General features: G+C 39.3%; 1 protein-coding gene across 1 annotated transcript in view; it reads right to left on the bottom strand.

Moving 5' to 3' along the window:
• Lrpprc (leucine rich pentatricopeptide repeat containing) overlaps positions 1–18,520 on the bottom strand; it is a 79,066-nt gene that overhangs the window by 25,062 nt on the left and 35,484 nt on the right. Inside the window, exons 21-25 of the mRNA XM_048416329.3 lie at positions 17,806–17,936; positions 17,060–17,145; positions 15,507–15,714; positions 7,861–7,985; positions 7,347–7,453 (exon numbers count right to left, since the gene is read on the bottom strand). Of these exons, the coding sequence (XP_048272286.3) occupies positions 7,347–7,453; positions 7,861–7,985; positions 15,507–15,714; positions 17,060–17,145; positions 17,806–17,936 (657 nt within the window). The remainder of the gene's footprint in view (positions 1–7,346; positions 7,454–7,860; positions 7,986–15,506; positions 15,715–17,059; positions 17,146–17,805; positions 17,937–18,520) is intronic.

The raw sequence follows: 18,520 nt of genomic DNA, 5'->3' as shown, positions 1-18,520 counted from the left end.
TACAGAATCCCAGGACCACAGCCCTCTAAGCATATAATGGAGCCCATGTTTAACAGATGTCTTTCTAGAGAGTCTTCTACTTGGGTTATCTCAAGATGCTCGTTCCCAGCTAAACATTCATTCAATAATCTTGTTTTATGTTTGTTCGTTTGTTTTGGTACTGGAGTTTAAAAACAGGACTTTGCATGCTATTCCAAAAATCTTTAAGTACTAAAATGATTATATTTTATTCAGTTCAGGAATAAACAATTAACTAAATCAACCCAAGAATATGTAAAGACAAACACATACATGCACATGTAGTCACCCCCATAACACATGATCATATGTTCCACCCTCCACTCACTCACTTCAACACCCCAACAGATTCAACTTACAAAACTTACTAATTTGCTATGTAGAATCAGAACCTTAATTTTAATAAAAAAAAAACCCAGCAGCTTTCAGTTTTAGAAGAAACATACTTTAATAAAAGAACTTTACCTACCCAGCACTACATGTGCTACCTAGCGTCTAACCTGACTAAGCACTGAACGTTAGCTTAGTTCAGTAACTGAGACGTATGCTAGCTATACACGCAACTAGAAATTCTGAAGATTTAGTCAGGAACTCTGGCTTAAAACACGTATTTCACAATGTTGGATACTGGAATAAAAGACAAACCATTTCAACATAATTCCAAGGATTTGTGCCTGTAGTGACAGCATTTGCATCATCTGTAAGAACACTGCATTTCAACCACAGGGTCAAGATAAGACAACTACATACTCATCTGGCCTGGCTGTGTGCGAACCTGGAGAAGGTACTGTGCCTGCTCTCTCTACTGGGTGGTTGCAGAAGTCAGGTGTCCCCAGAATACCAGGGCTTATTTATAAACCCCAGGCTTGCTCTGTTGCCCTGGCTGACCTCCAGACTCAGGTGGTCCTCTTCCCTTGGCCTCTCCAGGAGCCGACGACAGGAGCACAACACCACACTCTGCACCCGGTGTTTTTATCTAAAGACAAAGGCACTGCACAGTGCTAAAGCAAGAGCTGATGCACAAAGTACCATCTTGCACAGCTTGGGTTGCAGGACAGAAACTGGTAGGTAGAGTTTAAATTGTGTGCTCTCATTAACCATGTAAGAATCTGTGTTCTGGGGTAAAAAATCACATGCTAAGTGTAAGTAAACTGACCACTGAAACACACTTTCAGATATTAACCTCAACATCTAGACATGGACTGTATTTAAGGATTCCCTCATATCTACTTTTCCACATACATCTTAACAAATATGAAATTAACATCAATGTACATAAAAAGCCCTTGGGAAAAAAAGAAATAATCCTCTTTAGCCTCTTTAGAACATGGAAAATGCAAGGGCTACATTCACTTACAACTTCCAGTGTTATTACTGATCCAAATCCACAAGGTCTGAACAGCACAACCTTGCGCTAACTCTTCCTGCTCAGGGCTGATTAATCCCTGCTGCGGGCAGGACAGCTTACTTCTATGCTACACCTCCCCCCATGCTCCATTTTGAAATTGAGAACTGTTTTCACATACAAACCTCAATCATCAAAAGAACATCTAGGTCAGATTAACTAAATCTCCTAGGCTGCTGGAACAGCCAATGCGTCTGGCTTATCTCTGAGCATCTTACTGAAGTTTAAACACTGCAGCTGAAAGCAGCAATAGAAAACACACTGAAATACAGGGAAGAACTGAATTCTAACTGGGATGTTAAATATAACATCGAAGGCCAGCTACTGCACATTAAGCTAATGAGGTAACCTCTAGTCCTTTCTGATTTTCCTTACATGTAATTTACTTAGCAGACAGTGAGGCTAAACAGTTACTCTACCAGAAAGACTGCCATGTTTGTGCCAAGTTCCTGGGTCATAAAGCACAGCTTTCTGCAGCTCTAATGCAACACTGAGTTCAACTGTATAGGCAGAAAGTAAAACAAAATGTTTTCATTACTTGATAGCTTTAATATAATCCTCTATGAGCACAATGTCTATGCATGTTAATAAAGACAAATATAAAATAATTTTCAAGTGAAGGACATGAAAAATTTTCTACTGCATTTCAACCTTTATTTCATATGAACTTAAATTTGACTGACACAGTCAATTTTTACTTGTTTTCGTTTTTCTTGCCAATACTAATGGAATGGCCAAAGAAAACTGACTTCAATAAAGCACACTCCGTGGCCACTCCCTCTAGTCAGTGCAGTAAAAAGCATGTACGTACAGCGCTCCCCAGAAGCCGACTTAACTCTGTACCCTATGGCCAGGCTAGACGTGGGAAGACACTGGACCTCACTGCGTTCCTGAGTCTTCAGTCTTTGTCCCTTCCCTGAACTCTCAGATACGCACTTAAAGAGCAGGTGTATTAAAAAGTGAGCTAATCAGTGAACAGTCTACTGTCAGCAGCAGAGCGTCTCTTCACCAGGAGGAGCTTCGGGACAGCAGAAAAGGAGACTCCAGCTGACGTGTCAGGAGAACTGGCACATAGCAAGATTCTGGAAGCTAGAGAACACTAGCTTTAAAATCAGCACAGTGGACATAATATTAAGCTCTGACCCTATTAAGGAAAGCAAATTGGGATAAAAATTTTTATTTTCATCAAGTAAAGAACAAAGGGTAATAAAGACTGCACTAGAATCCAAACTTCTAGTGTTAAATTTGAAGCCACCAAGTTGAGAGTCCCCCTGCAGAGGACAGCAAATTGACCTCAGTTTCAATAAAATGGAAGAAAACGAAACGAACAGAAGGGAAACAAACTTTAGAGAAAGTTGTTTTGATAATTCCCAAGCTGGGGGCAGCGTGTCTGGAGAGCACAGAGACAGGAGCAGGGCTGGAGAAACCAGAGACTATAGGAACTGTCCTGACTTCAAACTCCACAGCTACCTGACTTTTTTTGCCCTATCTGTTTCTCAGGGAGTTTCTGTGAGACTCGCGAATGACAAAGTCCCAGCTGTCGCTACATTGCATAGTGACGAGGCAGGTTTGAGTCCCAGAGGTTAGCGTTACGGTGACCGTAACCGTGACAAGAGCTGTGCAGTGGCCGGCCTGTCACAGCCAGCAGTGACACATGACAGCCTTCTTCCTGGAACCCTTTAAAAGCTATGTACAGTTTCATACCATTACTTAACCTTTCTCGACTATATATGCCATCTCTAATTTCCAGTCTCAAAACAAAGTGGTTTAGACAAGACACATTTTATTTTATGCTCTGTAACCCGCCAGTGCTAGGAGGTGAGTGAAGTTCTTAAACTAGATCTAGAGGAATGAGGGAACGGTTTGGTTTTCTCTTTACCAGGAAATGCCATCTTATTTGACCACAATTTCTAAAGAGGAATGCTATACTAAATTTTGGAAGGCCTGATTTCTACTCAAATCTCTAAAGAGGGGAGGGTCTTCACCTATCTGGACATTTCTGTCTTGATTAACTCACTGCCAAGAAAACACCTGGAGAAAATGGCCGGAAAATCGAAGGAAGAAGCCAGATGTGAAGACGTGAATGACAATGACTCGTCAGCAGGGAAAAATTTTCTCCAGGGAGAAACATAAAATGTGTTTCATGTATACAATGGAACAATGTGATCATTAAAATGCTTAGAGAAGCCTTTAATGAATTTCATGCAGGGAGATGGAGGAATAGCAGACTACTGTGAAGTACTAAGTAAGACGCATGAACCCATTAATTTCAATTACACATAAATGAAGTAAGTCATTGAAATAAAAGGACAGAACGGCCACAAACATGGCTAGATGACTAAGTATTCAAATTGAGTCTTTATACTTGACGTATTTTAAAATAAGTAAGCCTGCAATTTTTACCTGGTTCTATATACAGGACAGTTTGGGGTGGGGAATATGACTGATTATTACTAGCAAGGTACAGAATATATTTCACAAACTTTCTCCTCCCGATATAACCAAGTAAGTTGCAGCATGTCCTCAATGGTGCAGCTCCCTCCAGCATGTGCCACAGAACTCTGGAAGTGGAGTCTATGGCGGATGAGCAGGTACAATGGACAAGAGTTGAGCACAGGGAAGAATGTCAGACAGGAACACACAGACACAGGTACTGAAGAGCGTGTGGACAACCGAGGGATCACACTCCTCTGGATGTCAATGTAGCAAACGTCCCACAAGGCACAACAAAGGCAGCCCTGTCCTTCCCCGGGGCCTCTGCACTGTCAGTCTCCTTGGCCTGAAACACGTCAGCTCCCAATCCACGTTCTAGTTTCCCCCAGACATTCTGAAATAGCCCTTTCCACAGAACTCTCCCTGACTCAACAGAAGCTGTAAAGGGCTACCTCGCTGACCTAGTCTGTAGAAAAGCGGGAAGCTGTGTAGATGTCAGGAGGTTTGAGATGATAGCCGGCACATGACCATCCCTCATGGGAGAGGTGCTGTCACCTGACTTCCTGCTAAGGACATTAGATTCCCATGCCCGCGACCCTGAGATCCTCATTAACTTCACTACCTCAGCCCTTCTTAATATCCCAGAACCCTCCTGTATGTACCCAGAATCTGTCACTCTTTGGTTTATTCCATTTCCCCAGAGTTTCTAACACCCTTCCAAAGAGTTCTCACGAGCCTATCCCAGAACAAACTGGAGTGGCCATTCTTTGCCGTCTCTCTCCTCTCTTCTGTTTCCTAATGCTGTCAACTCATCAGTGTTTATTGTTTGCTCCACACCCACTTCCTTCTGAGGTCTCCCCAATGATCCTCCTAAATGCTCAGAATCCATAAAGTCCTCAAGTCAGTCAACAGCTTCCAGCTGTAGACAGACTCCTCTCATACCAGCCTCCTACCCAAGGGGGTCTCACTTCAGCTCCTGAAGACTCAACTCATTAACTCGATTTTATAGCATCCTCATTCTATTTCTCTTTGAAGAAAACAATTCTTTTCCAAGTATAAGCTACGCACTGTAAGAATTCAGAAAATACCTAAGATATTTTTAAAAATCAGCTAAAATTCACCCTCCTATAGTGATCTATGTAAAGAAATAAAATACAAGTCTATGTTAAAAAGACTCCATATAACATAGTATGTATGCATAGACCAGCTCAGTCTACAAATGAGCAGGCCATGTTATTCATAAATCCAGTCTTGCTTTTATCTTTTGTCATTGAAAACTTTAGGTCTTTAACTTTAATAACAAAAAGTGTTACAAATTCTCACTACAACTAACCCTCCATTAGCTACGGAACAAACTTGCCCTTCAGTCTTGTCAGTGAGATAACTCTTTAAGACAGTCTCACGGATCACACTCCCCGGCCACTGTCGTGGTTCTATGGTTATGTTTTATTTTTCTCTGTGTGTGTGCCTGCATGTGTGTTCCATGCAAGTGTGTGTGCCTATGCTTGTATGTGTGGAGGTCAGAGGTTTATTCTTCTCCTCATTTCCTCAGATGGTGTCCCTCACTGAACCTGGACCTCACTAATTAGCTAGACAGGCTGGACAGTCAAGTCACCCCCAAGAGTTCTCCTGCTCAGCCTTCTAATGCTAGTATTACAGGCAAATGTTGCCATACAGGCTTTTTCCATGGGTGCTGGAGATGTGAACTCAAACTGTCATGCTTACAAGACAAGCACTTTATCTATAGAGCCATCTCCTCAGCTCCTACACAGGACTCTTTATCTCTGACTAATTTTATACACATCCACTGTTTAACAGTCATTCCTAACTGTCCCATATGGGCAAAGCTGGAAAGTGTTAAAAGCCAGTCTTCTCTTGCTTACCTACATGACAGTCACATACCCTATGTTAGTATGTGATACAAGTATGTGATAGTTCAGTGTGATGTTACACTGAAATCATATAGAACAAAGGAGACAAAACAATCCCTACCTTTGAGGGGCAAAGATTATTGATATTATTGATCATTCACCATAATCCAGGAAATGTGCCAGTTATTTTACACATGCCATATTACTGAGTCTTACAGACAGATACCACACTCCCTCTTGTAGATAAGGCAGCGGAGGAAGCTTAGGAGATGGTAAAGGAAACTCACTCTCAGGCCTCTGCCTTTGCTATTGGTCCCTGCTTACACTGCAGAGCGAGGGGCACAGTGCTCTGCCTCAGTCAGTGGCCTATGCACAGTGCCAGAGCAGCAGACCTGGAAGGCAGACTGTGCTTCTACCTTCAGATCTACTGAAACCATTTTCTAGACAATATGAATTAACTATCTGAGTTTAAAAAGTACTGTCTACGACTGACAGGTATGTAGACAGACAAGACAGAAAAACTGAAGTTCTGAATTAATCTCACTATCTCCTGTATTACATTTTTTTTTCTTCTTTAAAAACATTTGAAGATACAAGCTAGGCATGGAGGCACACACTTTTAATCCCAGCACTTGGGAGGCAGAGGCAGGGTCTCTGAGTTCAAACATCCTGCTTTACACAGTGAGCTCGAGTAGCCAGAGCTACACAGTGAGATCCTGTCTTGAAGATACAGTGATGACGTCATGTGTCTACACCTTCAGTCCCATGACCAGGGATAATTTATATAAAAATAAGGAGACCAAGAGCCAACGTGGGATGACAGGGGTAGCAGCTTTGGAGCAATGTGATTCCTTAGGTGTTTAGGATGCAGTGTTTTCAGTAACACGGCAGCATTCTTCCTAATGCACCACATCTACTGTGGATGCTTTCTTACTACATAGGGAATTGTTTGATAATGAAATTAATCACCATATGGACAGACTATGTTAGCCACTGCCTTATCAATTCCAGTAAGAAAAAATTCAGCAAAGTGTAGATAAAATTTACTAATCCCAAAGAGGCCAGGTTTGTCACCTATTTCCTATAAGCTGCTTACCATAGTGAGGACAAAAAAAATTTTTTTAAAAATTTAAAAAAAGGGAGAAGAAAGAACATTTAAACAATGAAATGCCAAACCACTGCAGACAGTACTTGTCTGGCTGATTAACTTGTAGACAAGCATTACAAATAAACGTGAGCCTGGTCCGCAGTAAATTGAATTCTACTGCTTTTAAGAACAAAGAACTCTTTGGCAAAGAGGATTAGCAACTTTACACCCAGGAATACCAGTTTAATTTAATTGTTTCACAATTCAAGATGTAATATGCAAATAACATTTTGATATATAACAGTGAATTTAGCCACGTGAGGAAAAAAAAATCAATATACAAGAAGACTGCCTTTTCTGAACTGTAGCTACACACAACAAAGCTGGCCAAGCTACCTCCTCCCAATATTATTGGGACTGAGTTCGACTAACATGAATCAGAACAAGGATATTTAAAGGTTAAAATTCTTAAATGTATTCTAATTAAGAGTCTAAATAGCTGTACATAAGCATAACAAAGTTAAAATCATACCTCAATGATCTTCTTGGCCTCTTTGTGATTTCCTGTCTGCAGGAAGGCGAAGAAGAGGTCGTACAACATTGTCATTTCACCTTGCTCTTGGCTCACAAAGTCCATCGCTAGACAGCAGGGCAGGAAAACACAGAGATTATGACAAAAACATAAGACAGTATCATGAAATTCTAGATAAATAATTAAAAAGATGATAGCTTTATCTAATTTATTGTCAGAGTCCTTATCTGATAGCACTTATTGACGACATTAAATACTGAAGACAGCGCTAAAGGGACCGAGTGAGGTTCTGTACACAAGGCAGGTCAGTAACAGAGAGTGCACCTAAAAGAACAGAGTGCAATCCTCCCAAAGGAACGGCCATCGAAGCCCAGAGGTTCTCAAATGTTTAGAATCACTTCCTCTCAGAAGCACGACAGTTTCTCAGGAGGTGTTTGCCCGCTCTTACATTTTCCTTTTACATCTCCACATTCGGACTAAAGATGCAAGAAGAAAACAGTGGGTAGTCACTAACCTTTCTGGATCAAATCGGTCTCTCCTTTCTCTATTAGCTTACACAAGACATCATGAATCCTGGGTAATATTTTATATTTTTCATGGCAGTCAATGCTGGCTTCAAGGGCAGCAGGTAAATCATCCCTTGGAAAAATAAATTGACGATGAAGAAAAAGATATATCTAGATTCAGTTTAGGCTCTCAGAAACAACACAGACAGATATGTAATGAGCAAGGAAACTGTCAATACCAAACTGGAGACAAAACCCCTCAGTCCACATGGAGAAGGCAGGACAAGCCTTTGCTCTAAACACGCACGCGTTCAGACACATTGCTTTCCCCGCTTTGTCTTTATTACTTTGATTCTTAGAGAGTGTTGTGGGGGAGGGGGTCAAAAATGATGAAGGCATCTTCTAATTTTGCTATAGATACACCTGAGTGTGTATAGTAAATTGGTATCAGGCTGCTGTTTCCACACACAAGGACTACCGTCACCCTGTCTTCCCCACTGCTTCAGACTGGGCGGCAGCTGCAAGCACTTAGTAACGCTTTCATAGCGCCTTCCAGCCACAGCCGGACAGGGGAGCAGGAAATGACCAGCCAGCTTCAGAAGTACAAAACAGTCCCTCCTAAAACTAGGGTGTTCTTATTCATCAGTGAACTATACAATTCTGAACTTTTTGCCTTTAGAAGGGAGCCTCGGAAACCCTGCTTCATTGTTAATCATGGCACCTTTGTAAATGTGGTACTTAAAAGAAAAAGATATTTTACTAAGTCGGAGTTTCTTAAGGGTGTTGAAAGGTGTTTTCATGGGTCTTCAGAAGTCCTTTCCCTTTGAAAGGGCAAGTGAGTGTGAAGTGTGCACAGGGCCCAGAAGAGCCTGTAAAGGGGTAGCAGACGCAATTTTGTCCAATGCCCTTCTTCTTCTTCTTCTTCTTATTTTTTAATTTTAAAGAGAAGAGCCACTAAAGCCTCTAGAACCATGGCTCTGCCTGAAGAACAGAACAAGCAGATGGTGACCCTGGAGCAGGCCCTGGACGCTCAGCCCAAGCACTTTGCTACACACTATGCTGTGAAAACACCACTGCTTTCGGGGCAAGTCTTTGTTTTAAGAGCCTACACATTAAAAAAGTGTGTGTGAGATATGTTTCTAAGGCACCACTCACAACATAGACAAAAAGTGCACTCAGTGACAACCAGAGACTCCTGGAGAAACATTTTCTTACACATGCCAAAAATTCTCACAGAAAAAAAAAAGCCTTTCACAATGTACTGATAAAAGTCTTACACTCCGCCCATTATACAAATGCTATGTCACCCTAGATGAGATTATCATGCTATCTAGATTAAGATTTTTAAACTGTGCTAAGAAAGTAAAATGCAGAGGTGCTCACCATGATGAGCTGACACGGTGGGAAATGAGCATGTGTTAAGCCAAGTCGGCTGTACCCCGCACTAGTCCTGTTTACAGTGCATCTTCTGGCACCCCACTGAGTCATTTGAATTTTTGTCATTTGGGGTGAAGACTAAATTACAGGTTAATTTCAAACCCGAAAGTAGATGTTGCAGGCTAGATTACTGTCATATGGAGGAAACGCTATAGTGCTACCACATATACTATAGGCTTCATATAATCAGTGTTTTCCTAGCTTCAGACACAGGCTCACGTATTGCCTTTCTACAGTTCCCCTTCATGGAAAACTATGAACACATCTCTAAGAGGAAACTAACACAATCATGTTTTTAAACATCAAGATCTGCTTTTTCAAGTTGACTCCCAAACCAGAACAGCACTGTCTCAACTGTATTTCCCCTACATTAGGTCAAAACTATCAATATGAATAAACGTACTGTCAATCAAAGCGACATGTTAATAGTCCTCGGTCTCCAAATATATGCTTCCGAAGATTATACATGCCCAGAACAACAACAAAAAAGAATAGAAAAATGAAAATCATTCACATATGTTAGTCATTTTAAACACCAACGTCACCACTCCTAAGGCTGCCGACAGGATAAATTCAATCTACAAAACACTCCCTATAAATTGGACAGAACTAAAGTAAATGACTAGTTGGCTCCTTGCTGTCTGTGTTTTGTGCATGCACCTTGTGGGCGGTGGTGTTCTTAAAGAATCAAGGTTTGCATCCCTCACGTCCTTAGCCTCACCCAGATGTTTTCTGGGAGAGCCTGGAAACAGGTGATGGAAATGATTTGACCGTCAGCTGAAGGGAGCTGTACCACTGAATGTGGGTCCTTTGGGTTCCCAGCTCTTTCTAATCTCTGCCAGGTCACACCACGTCATGTATGTGTGTCACTCTGACGCCACTGGCCACTGAAAACACAAAGAGTAGTAAACAGGGGAAGAAAATACTCCCTAGACCAAACGCGGACCAGCACATTACCAGCCAGCAGACTGCCAGGATCATGTAGTTAGAAACAACAGTCCTTTGGAAAAAAAACTTCTACTATGTTAAATCTATATTCAAAAGTTGACTCAGTTGTTTCTGAGTCTATTTTGTCCCTAGGGTTTTGTAAGGAACTGTAAAGTCTATCCACAGAAACCGAATTCCAATCACTGTTCCCACAAACCAAATCTCTCTCCCACATACATACATACACACAAATCCACTGCATGATACACTATTATTTCTAAGACAAAAATATATTTGCACTACCTTTAAAAACCAGAAACCCTGTTAAAAATATATACTGAGGATCACATAAATAATTCTCATAATTGAAACTATATGTTAAGAAAAAAAGCAGTCAATTCTGAAAAGCAGTATTCTGACTGATGAAAATTTAGAAGTGTTCCCAAATCATATGAGATACAGGTAACACTAGAGAAAAGATGACTTTGTCATTCTAAATTTTAAGGACACATACACATTCCTAACAGAGTGTACATACCTAGTAAGTAATCTTAAAGCTTCAAAGAGTTACAGTTATTAACCAGAGCGGCCCATTCAATATTCATTTTAGAGTCTGTATTTCAATTTTTACAGAAAATATGACCATAATATAAATTATATATTTGCATGAGTGCACAAAACTGAAAAGCACTTGTGATGCTTGCTCACATGGCAAATCTAATGTTGCCCATTATTTTAGTCTTTAATAGGAAGTGAAAGTGCGCTATATCAACGCCAGAAGAACAGACACTAGGATCAGGTGCAGGCTTGTGCTCCACGTTCCTAGGAAGCACTCGCCCATCCCAGAAATGTCTCTGTGAGGTACCGGGAGACAGGACCTCACTGACAGCCCTTCGTGAATGCCGTCATACATGTGTTTCACACAATGATGACTGTCTCCAGCTGGGAGACCTGTGACAACGTCTATTCTCATCTGTAGCTTTCGACTTAGTCTCCTCACACAACTGTAGGAAATAACTTTTGAATCCAAGGTGGATACATAATTTAAGTAACAAAAAATATAATAAATATTGGCTTCTAATTGGAATGAAGTACTTCACCACTATGCATAAAATATTAGTGAAATAGCAATTTATTGAAGGGCTTACTGATTAAACAGCCCTCAAATCAGAAATCACCAGAAACAAGATCAAGGTGGAGGTGGGTGCATGTAAAAAAGGAACAAACAAAAAGTCAGACAGCCTAAAAACGAACTGTGTTTAGGATGGGGCGAGGAGGAACCACTGCCTTCAGGAACACTGCTCTCTCCAGAAGACCAGCACCTTGGAAGAGCCAACGGGTTTTCTTTTTGTTTTTCCCTGTTCATCATCTATAAATGAGAAATCTTCAAGAAGACTGGTGTTGCAATTACAACTAATCCTCCCCAAAAATTAACTGTGTTGAAGGCTTTGTAATTTCCCTAGGTACAATTTAGCTGTCACTTACTTTAAAATTTACTCAAACATGCGCTCGGAGCAGCACTAACTTCACATGTCAAGTGCTTTCCAGCCAATTGAGTCTAAACTGGAAGTCGGTGTTAAACAACTGAATGATTAGACAAGATAGCTCATTTCCCTGCTCTTTTGTTCAGAGTAAAATGCCACATTTACATTATCAGGCTCAACAGGATTTTCTGACAGAGGGAGAAAAAACCCTCACTGCACACTGTCCATAAGAAGCACATGAAGCCTGTCATTTACCAATCATCCTTCACAAAGCAATAGCCATGAATGTAACTTAATTACGACCCAATGATCCTTGACGAAAAATCATCTTATCACTGTCCTGTCCCCTCGGGCAAATGAAACACTTTTTGTCCTTTGGCACTGATGATGCTAAATTCTTAATTGCAATAATGGAGTAAAAGAGCCAAACCTCCTTAATTTCCTTTCAACATATGAAGAGTTTTACTCTGGAAGGCAAGCATTCCCACATATAATAAAAGTATCCAGTACAAATGAAGACGCTCAAATTGAAGGGGCGTGTTTACCACAGGACAACCAGCACTCAGACGTGTGACTCCCATTTATGTGACATATATGTAGTCAGGCTACACTGTTTTAAAAATCTAAATTTTTACAAGTTCACCTTATAGAAATTAGGACATTTATGAAGAACACAATATTAATTTAGCAACAGTTCTGGGAAAAGAAATGAACAACATCCGTGCATCTCTAAATTGTAAGCATAAATCAGCACACACACAAACTCCTAATGGGAAGCAGAAATTGTAGCACTTTGACCATCCGTACTTAACACAATCCAGGTACGCAGTCTCGGCTTTTCCACACGGAACAAAACCCCATGGATCACAGGGGACATGTGACTCTCAAACAGCATCACACACTTTCAACTCCATTCTCTTTAACAGCATGAAGACTGTTTATTCAAAAGCTATCCACACTCATTTTCAACAAGTCCTTTCTGCTTTAATAACAGAAGAATTCTGTCATCTCCCCGAATCAATTAGGAGTTGAATAAAACAGATAAAATTTATGACAAAACAAAATATTTAAAGGAACATTCAACTGGACTACATGTAAATAAAGGGATTAAAGATTTGCAATAGAAAGCACACAAAAATTTAACTCTCTTTCCTGTTCAATATTAAGTATTATTTCATGGATAGTCTAAAAGCAGGACATTTACCAAATTCTTTCCTTGTCAAATGCATATAAACAAAATGAACTCATTCCAAACCCAAGTATATAAGGAACACAATCTAACAGTATTACTTCCTCTGTGTTTTATCCAAATATTGAAAAATCAGTTCAGAATGAAAGCCGACAGAATCTTAAAGCCTTGCTTTACAACTGTAATATGAAAGCGATATCCCCTTTAGCCTTTTTGCAGTAACATGCTGAAAATAAATGACAATGGAGATTTTTAAAATGATGCTCTGAAACTGTTTTCATAATTTTGTCCCAAGTTTAAATAAATATGACTCATTTTGCAGATCAGCTCATAACCTGCTGGAGTGAATTATGTGATATTACTGAAAAGTCAATGTTATTAAATCAAATCAAATACTTGTGCCCGTTTGGGTAGCCTAGTGTAGTTAATCCTGGTACTTGTCATGATTCTGAATTAATTAGCTAGCTTCTATCAGTCAGACAAAATATAATTGAATAAAAATTTCAAAGTCAGTATTTTATCTCAGTTTTTACCAATGAAATGCTACCAGAGGGGTGGTTTGTTTTTTTTGGGGGGTGTTTTTTTTTGTTTGTTTGTTTTTTGTTTTTTGGGGTTTTGTTGATAGTTTTATAAATACAAAGTTTCCTTTGTTTCAGTTTTATTATTCCCATAAATCTAGGGCAGGCAACATAATGTTTTTAGTATGATAGAACACAGAAAGACCTTGTCATGGAGTCCTCAGTGTAAAAACAAAAAGACAATAAAGCAGAAAAACTCTCTCAAGTGACAACTTCTGTAAATATCTGCATAAAATGACACCCTTTACAAAGGTACTGACTTAGATTTCCTCAGCCCAGCTAAGAAAGACAGCCAATGTGAGGGGAGACAAACATCTACTGTTCTAAACCACCAGAAACACAGAGCTGCTACACTCCAGGTTAGCATGGCCAATGCTATGTCCACTGCCCCTGGCTCAGAGCCTCATCTGCAGGCCTCTTTTGGAAACCTTTCACGTCTCTGTCTTCAAAGTTCTCCTGTTTGTAACATACTCTTCTGTCATGACCTCATTTTCTTTGTTAGTTATTTGGTTTTGCCCAGTAGTGTAGGAGGGCCTAATTTCTTCTGGGCACTGGGCCCATTTCTTTCAAATCCCTGTGTAAAGTTCCATATGCAATTTGCAGAGATGGGCTTTTTAAACAATCAAAAAATTCCACTAGGAAGAATATTAATTATAGGATTTCTATTTAAAGTTGGCGGTGAGTATGAGAACTCAGTAACACAGCAATTGTCTGAGTCACTATTTCTTGAAAAGAACGCAATGCTGAGATTGTGAAGCTGAACATTTGTACAATCATCTAACTTGGTAGCTGTTTATGATTGGATAGTTAAGCAATTGTTTTGTGTATGCATAATCCAAAAGTACAAATAAATATATATTTCCTAATAGAAAGCTAGCTAGAAGAAATATTTTCAATTCTTATTTTAAATCCAACACTATCAGTCATATACACATTCACTATACTACCTAATAAAACTAACACTACCAGAAATTAAGAGAGACAATGAGAACAATTAAAAAATAAAGTCAGTTTGTCTGGCACTGATAGACACCACCACAGGAAAATCGGGAAACCCTAATCACAAAAGAAGCATATTATAAACAACATTCACAATGGAATAGAAGATAAACAGGTAAAATGTACGGAACTAAAACAAATCTAAAAGAAAAAGAAGGTAAGGGGTGCTAAATTAATCTTACAACAATTTTTTCTTACTAAAAAACACTGATTTAAGACTCACCTTAACAACACCTTAACTTGGGTGCCAACAAGAGAATTCACTGCAAAGGGGAAATTTTCAACCTCAGAAAAATCTTGCCTTACCAACAAAATTGATTTCCCCATAAAGAGAAATATTTTTCAAATAACTATATTGGCACATGTGGTTGAATAACAAAGAGGAAGAACACATCAAGAGGTTTCTGTTTATTATCTGGGTAATAATCATGGGGTATAAGAAGAAAAATCCAGAGGATTCCTATTTCTTATATTCATTAATAACCAGCACTTATTAGATCCAAAACTTAGAGGAAACGTTGTATTTATGTATTTATTTCTTTAGACACAGGGCTCTCAATGTGTAGACCAAACTGGCCCAGAACTCACAGAAACATGCCATTCTCTGCCTCCCATGTGCTAGGATTAAAGGCATGCACCACTGCGCCCATCTTGTTTTTAGATTTTGGAGTCTGGGTGTTACTCTGTAGCTAAGGACGGCCTAAAACTGACTATATAGCCCAGACTGGACTCAATTTCCTATAAGCCCTCCAGCCTCAACTGCCAGAGTGCTGGAATTATAGATGTCTGCCACCACATGCCCAACCAAAGATACAATTTCATGTAATACCATTACAACTTCCTTAATTAAACAATCACCAGAGACCTCCACTGACAGGTAAGACAGCCAAGGCACAGGCTGCTGGTGTTTGAAGGGACGCCTAGCCTACACTTATTCACCAGCAAATGATGCTCAAGGAACCAGAGCACTTGCGGAGCATAATCCCAAAACAAATAGGCACATTCTTGTAATTTCAACATCCAAAATTCAATTCACTTACTTTTCCAGGTGCACAGTGACCAATGGAAGGCTTATGTTGGTGGATGGCTTTGCTAACCCAAGAGTCACGATGGATTCATGCAACTGTTTTACTGTTTCAATTTCACCTCTTAAAGCCGCGCCATTTAGGATGTGGAAAAAGGACGTGACTGTTGCATCTTTGATAACTACATCCTTCTCTTTCATCTCCTTTAGAATGTTAATAGCATCTACAATGGGGTAACACAAAAGACCCTTAGGTAATTTCATGTAGGGAAAACAAACTGCTATTAAAACAGCATTTCAAGCCCGGCAGGAATGTAAATTCTAGTGTATAATGCCGATTTCAAGTTAATTACTACTTGCATTTCTAAACGAGACTACAATTATAAATCCACAATAGCATGGTTTTATCATTTCCCTGCAACTTTGACTACAAATTATAGATAGGGACTATGTGCCCACTCTGCACCACATAGCCCTGTATGGTCTGCCCTGTAGCTGTAAGATCCTTCTAAATGGATGCTTTTATCGTTTGGAGCTACCATCTGCTAAATCACACCATTGTTTCTTCAGCAGATGGCTTGTCAGGAGGCCAGATAATAAAGATGTGTTTACACTGTATATACAGCCAGACTAATGGTCTGATACCGATAGGGCCTGTTTGCTATGTCGATACTAATTAGCCAAGCAGAGCCAATGAAAGCTTTCCAAAAGACTGCATGTTAATACATTAGATTCATTAAGCTTCATTAGGAAGGCAGAAACAAACATTTTATGATATGAAATAAGTGCATTTTTATAATGTTTGTTCTTAATTATTACACAGACAAAGTGTTTTGACTACTTTACAAAAAGCGATTTTTAAAAAAAAAGCCAATCTGTGTTAGAAAGGCTTTGTAGGAAAAATATCAATATTCAAATCAAGTAATTTCCCCTTCTGTTTCTTCCAAAAATCAAAGAGAGGAAAGAAATGTAAAGAGGAAGTTCCAATACAAAGCTGATAGGAATATCAAGGACCTGTAATAGGAAGACTGGATTATTAAGTGCAATTCATTATATTATTAAGCTTAGCAATTTTTTAAAAAGGAAATTAGAGCATGCAAATCATCCATGTAATCAAATTTGCTTTTCCAACTAAAATATACATTTTATTATGTCACAAAGAGCTAAGACAGACCGCACAGCTCAGACTCTTATCTACCAGGTTGTGCTGCAGGCTTTATACTCAGCCTTCAGATCTCTTTAAGGAAAAACACAGCCATTAGTGCAGGCTATAAGTAAACTGTGCCATAAGTCATGATCTTCAAATGCAATCCCAACAGCAATGCTAATAAAAACTAGCTGCAGAAATGCAAAAGGCACTGAGCTGTGCAAATGTAAATGACAAGCTTGCCAATCCATTAAAACTAATGGCCTACACTGTCCATGCAGCTCTGGTTGGATTCACATGCAAATTTGTATGCAAAGTGTTCAAGCTCTTTGTAGGACATGATATACCATTAATATCAATTCACGTGTTATTCCAGTGGCAAAGACTGGCATCGCGTATTTCCTCTATGTCTGCAGGCTTACCTTGGAGCTTGCCGTGCTTTCCCAATACTTTCACAAGGCCTATATACTTGGCAGTGTCAAGAACAGCAGAAGGATCTAAGCGGTCACTATAAAATAAGTCACGATTACATTAAGTCAAGTAACTGAAAAAGGATAGTCATATTCATTTCATTACTGTCCGAAGCTAATCAGACAGCTTGAAACTGTTATGATACTAGCTTTGACATATAACATGTTTGAAACCATGTGTCAATCCAAAATCAATTACAGACAGGTGATTGCTGAAGTAAACATGCAGAACCACATACACTGCCTCACTGCACAGGAAAACACTGAAGACACACTTTGCCTTTACAGTCCTTGTCATGACTCCAGCTTTCACTGCTGACATTCAAATACCTAACACGACTTGTTTCCGTATTTCAAATCTTTAAGTAAGGAAAGCAAATGATTCTTGAAAACCAACAGAATCTTGTGTACATATATAGAAAGGGAAAGATACTATACAGCTTTTAAGAATGTTCCCATAATCAGTCCTTGGCTTGGAGAACTAGAAGGTTTTACTAAACTGAAGAGACACACGGAAGAAAGAATGACATAATTATCTAATGAGACTTTCTAGCACAAAATTTAAAAAACAACAAACAAAGAAACAGAAAAACCACTGACAACAAAAGAATTTCTAAAAATTACTTATGTCAGTAATACTCAATCCATCATGGGCATTTCAGATACTGGCTGACTGGCTTCAATGCCAGGGTACTTACAATTCTTGTTTCAAGCTCAATGCATCTGCTGCATTATCATGTCGACAGCACAGATTTATTAAAGCTGCATAGCCACCAATAACCATATCTGATTCGTATTTTGCTTTCACTTCAAGGGCTTTTTGCATATTCTAAAATAAAAGGATTTAGTGAAAAAGAAGAAAATAATACAAAGGCAAAAACAGCATCTTTTTTATTGTGGTGTTCAGAGTTTAGGAAAAGCTAACATTACTTTAAAAATAAATTGTTTCTCAAGTCCATCTTAATAGTTTAATTTCCAGACTTGGAAATACACATAACTGAAAAGTTCCTCAGAGTAGTTCAGTATACAAGTGATGTGACAAAATCTGTTTTAGAATGTAACAGAGCCATGATGCCATCTCAAAGTTAGTCACGGTGTTTCTTTCCATAAACAACAGGCATAATAATATTGAACAAGAAACTTTAAAAAGTGCAGTGATACCCTACAAAACTGCAGCTATACTAGCATGAACACAAAGTACAGCTGCATGCCTGCTGGAGAAGGCAAGGGACCCTTTATCTCAGAAAGCTTTTTCCTACCAGGAAAATGGAATTTCAATCTCTGCATTAACAACCTCGGTATATTTGACTTGCAAATGACTACTGCATGTATCAGTTGCTTGACAATCTAGATATGAGAGACCGGAGCCATGGCTTGAAAGGACATTTGGCATGTATGATAAACCTATCACGG

The sequence above is a fragment of the Myodes glareolus genome, chromosome 6 (genome assembly GCF_982192425.1).
Source record: "Myodes glareolus chromosome 6, mMyoGla1.1, whole genome shotgun sequence".
Taxonomy (NCBI): domain Eukaryota; kingdom Metazoa; phylum Chordata; class Mammalia; order Rodentia; family Cricetidae; genus Myodes; species Myodes glareolus.
Note: the sequence above shows the minus strand (reverse complement) of the source record. Positions and strands in the feature narration are given on the sequence as shown.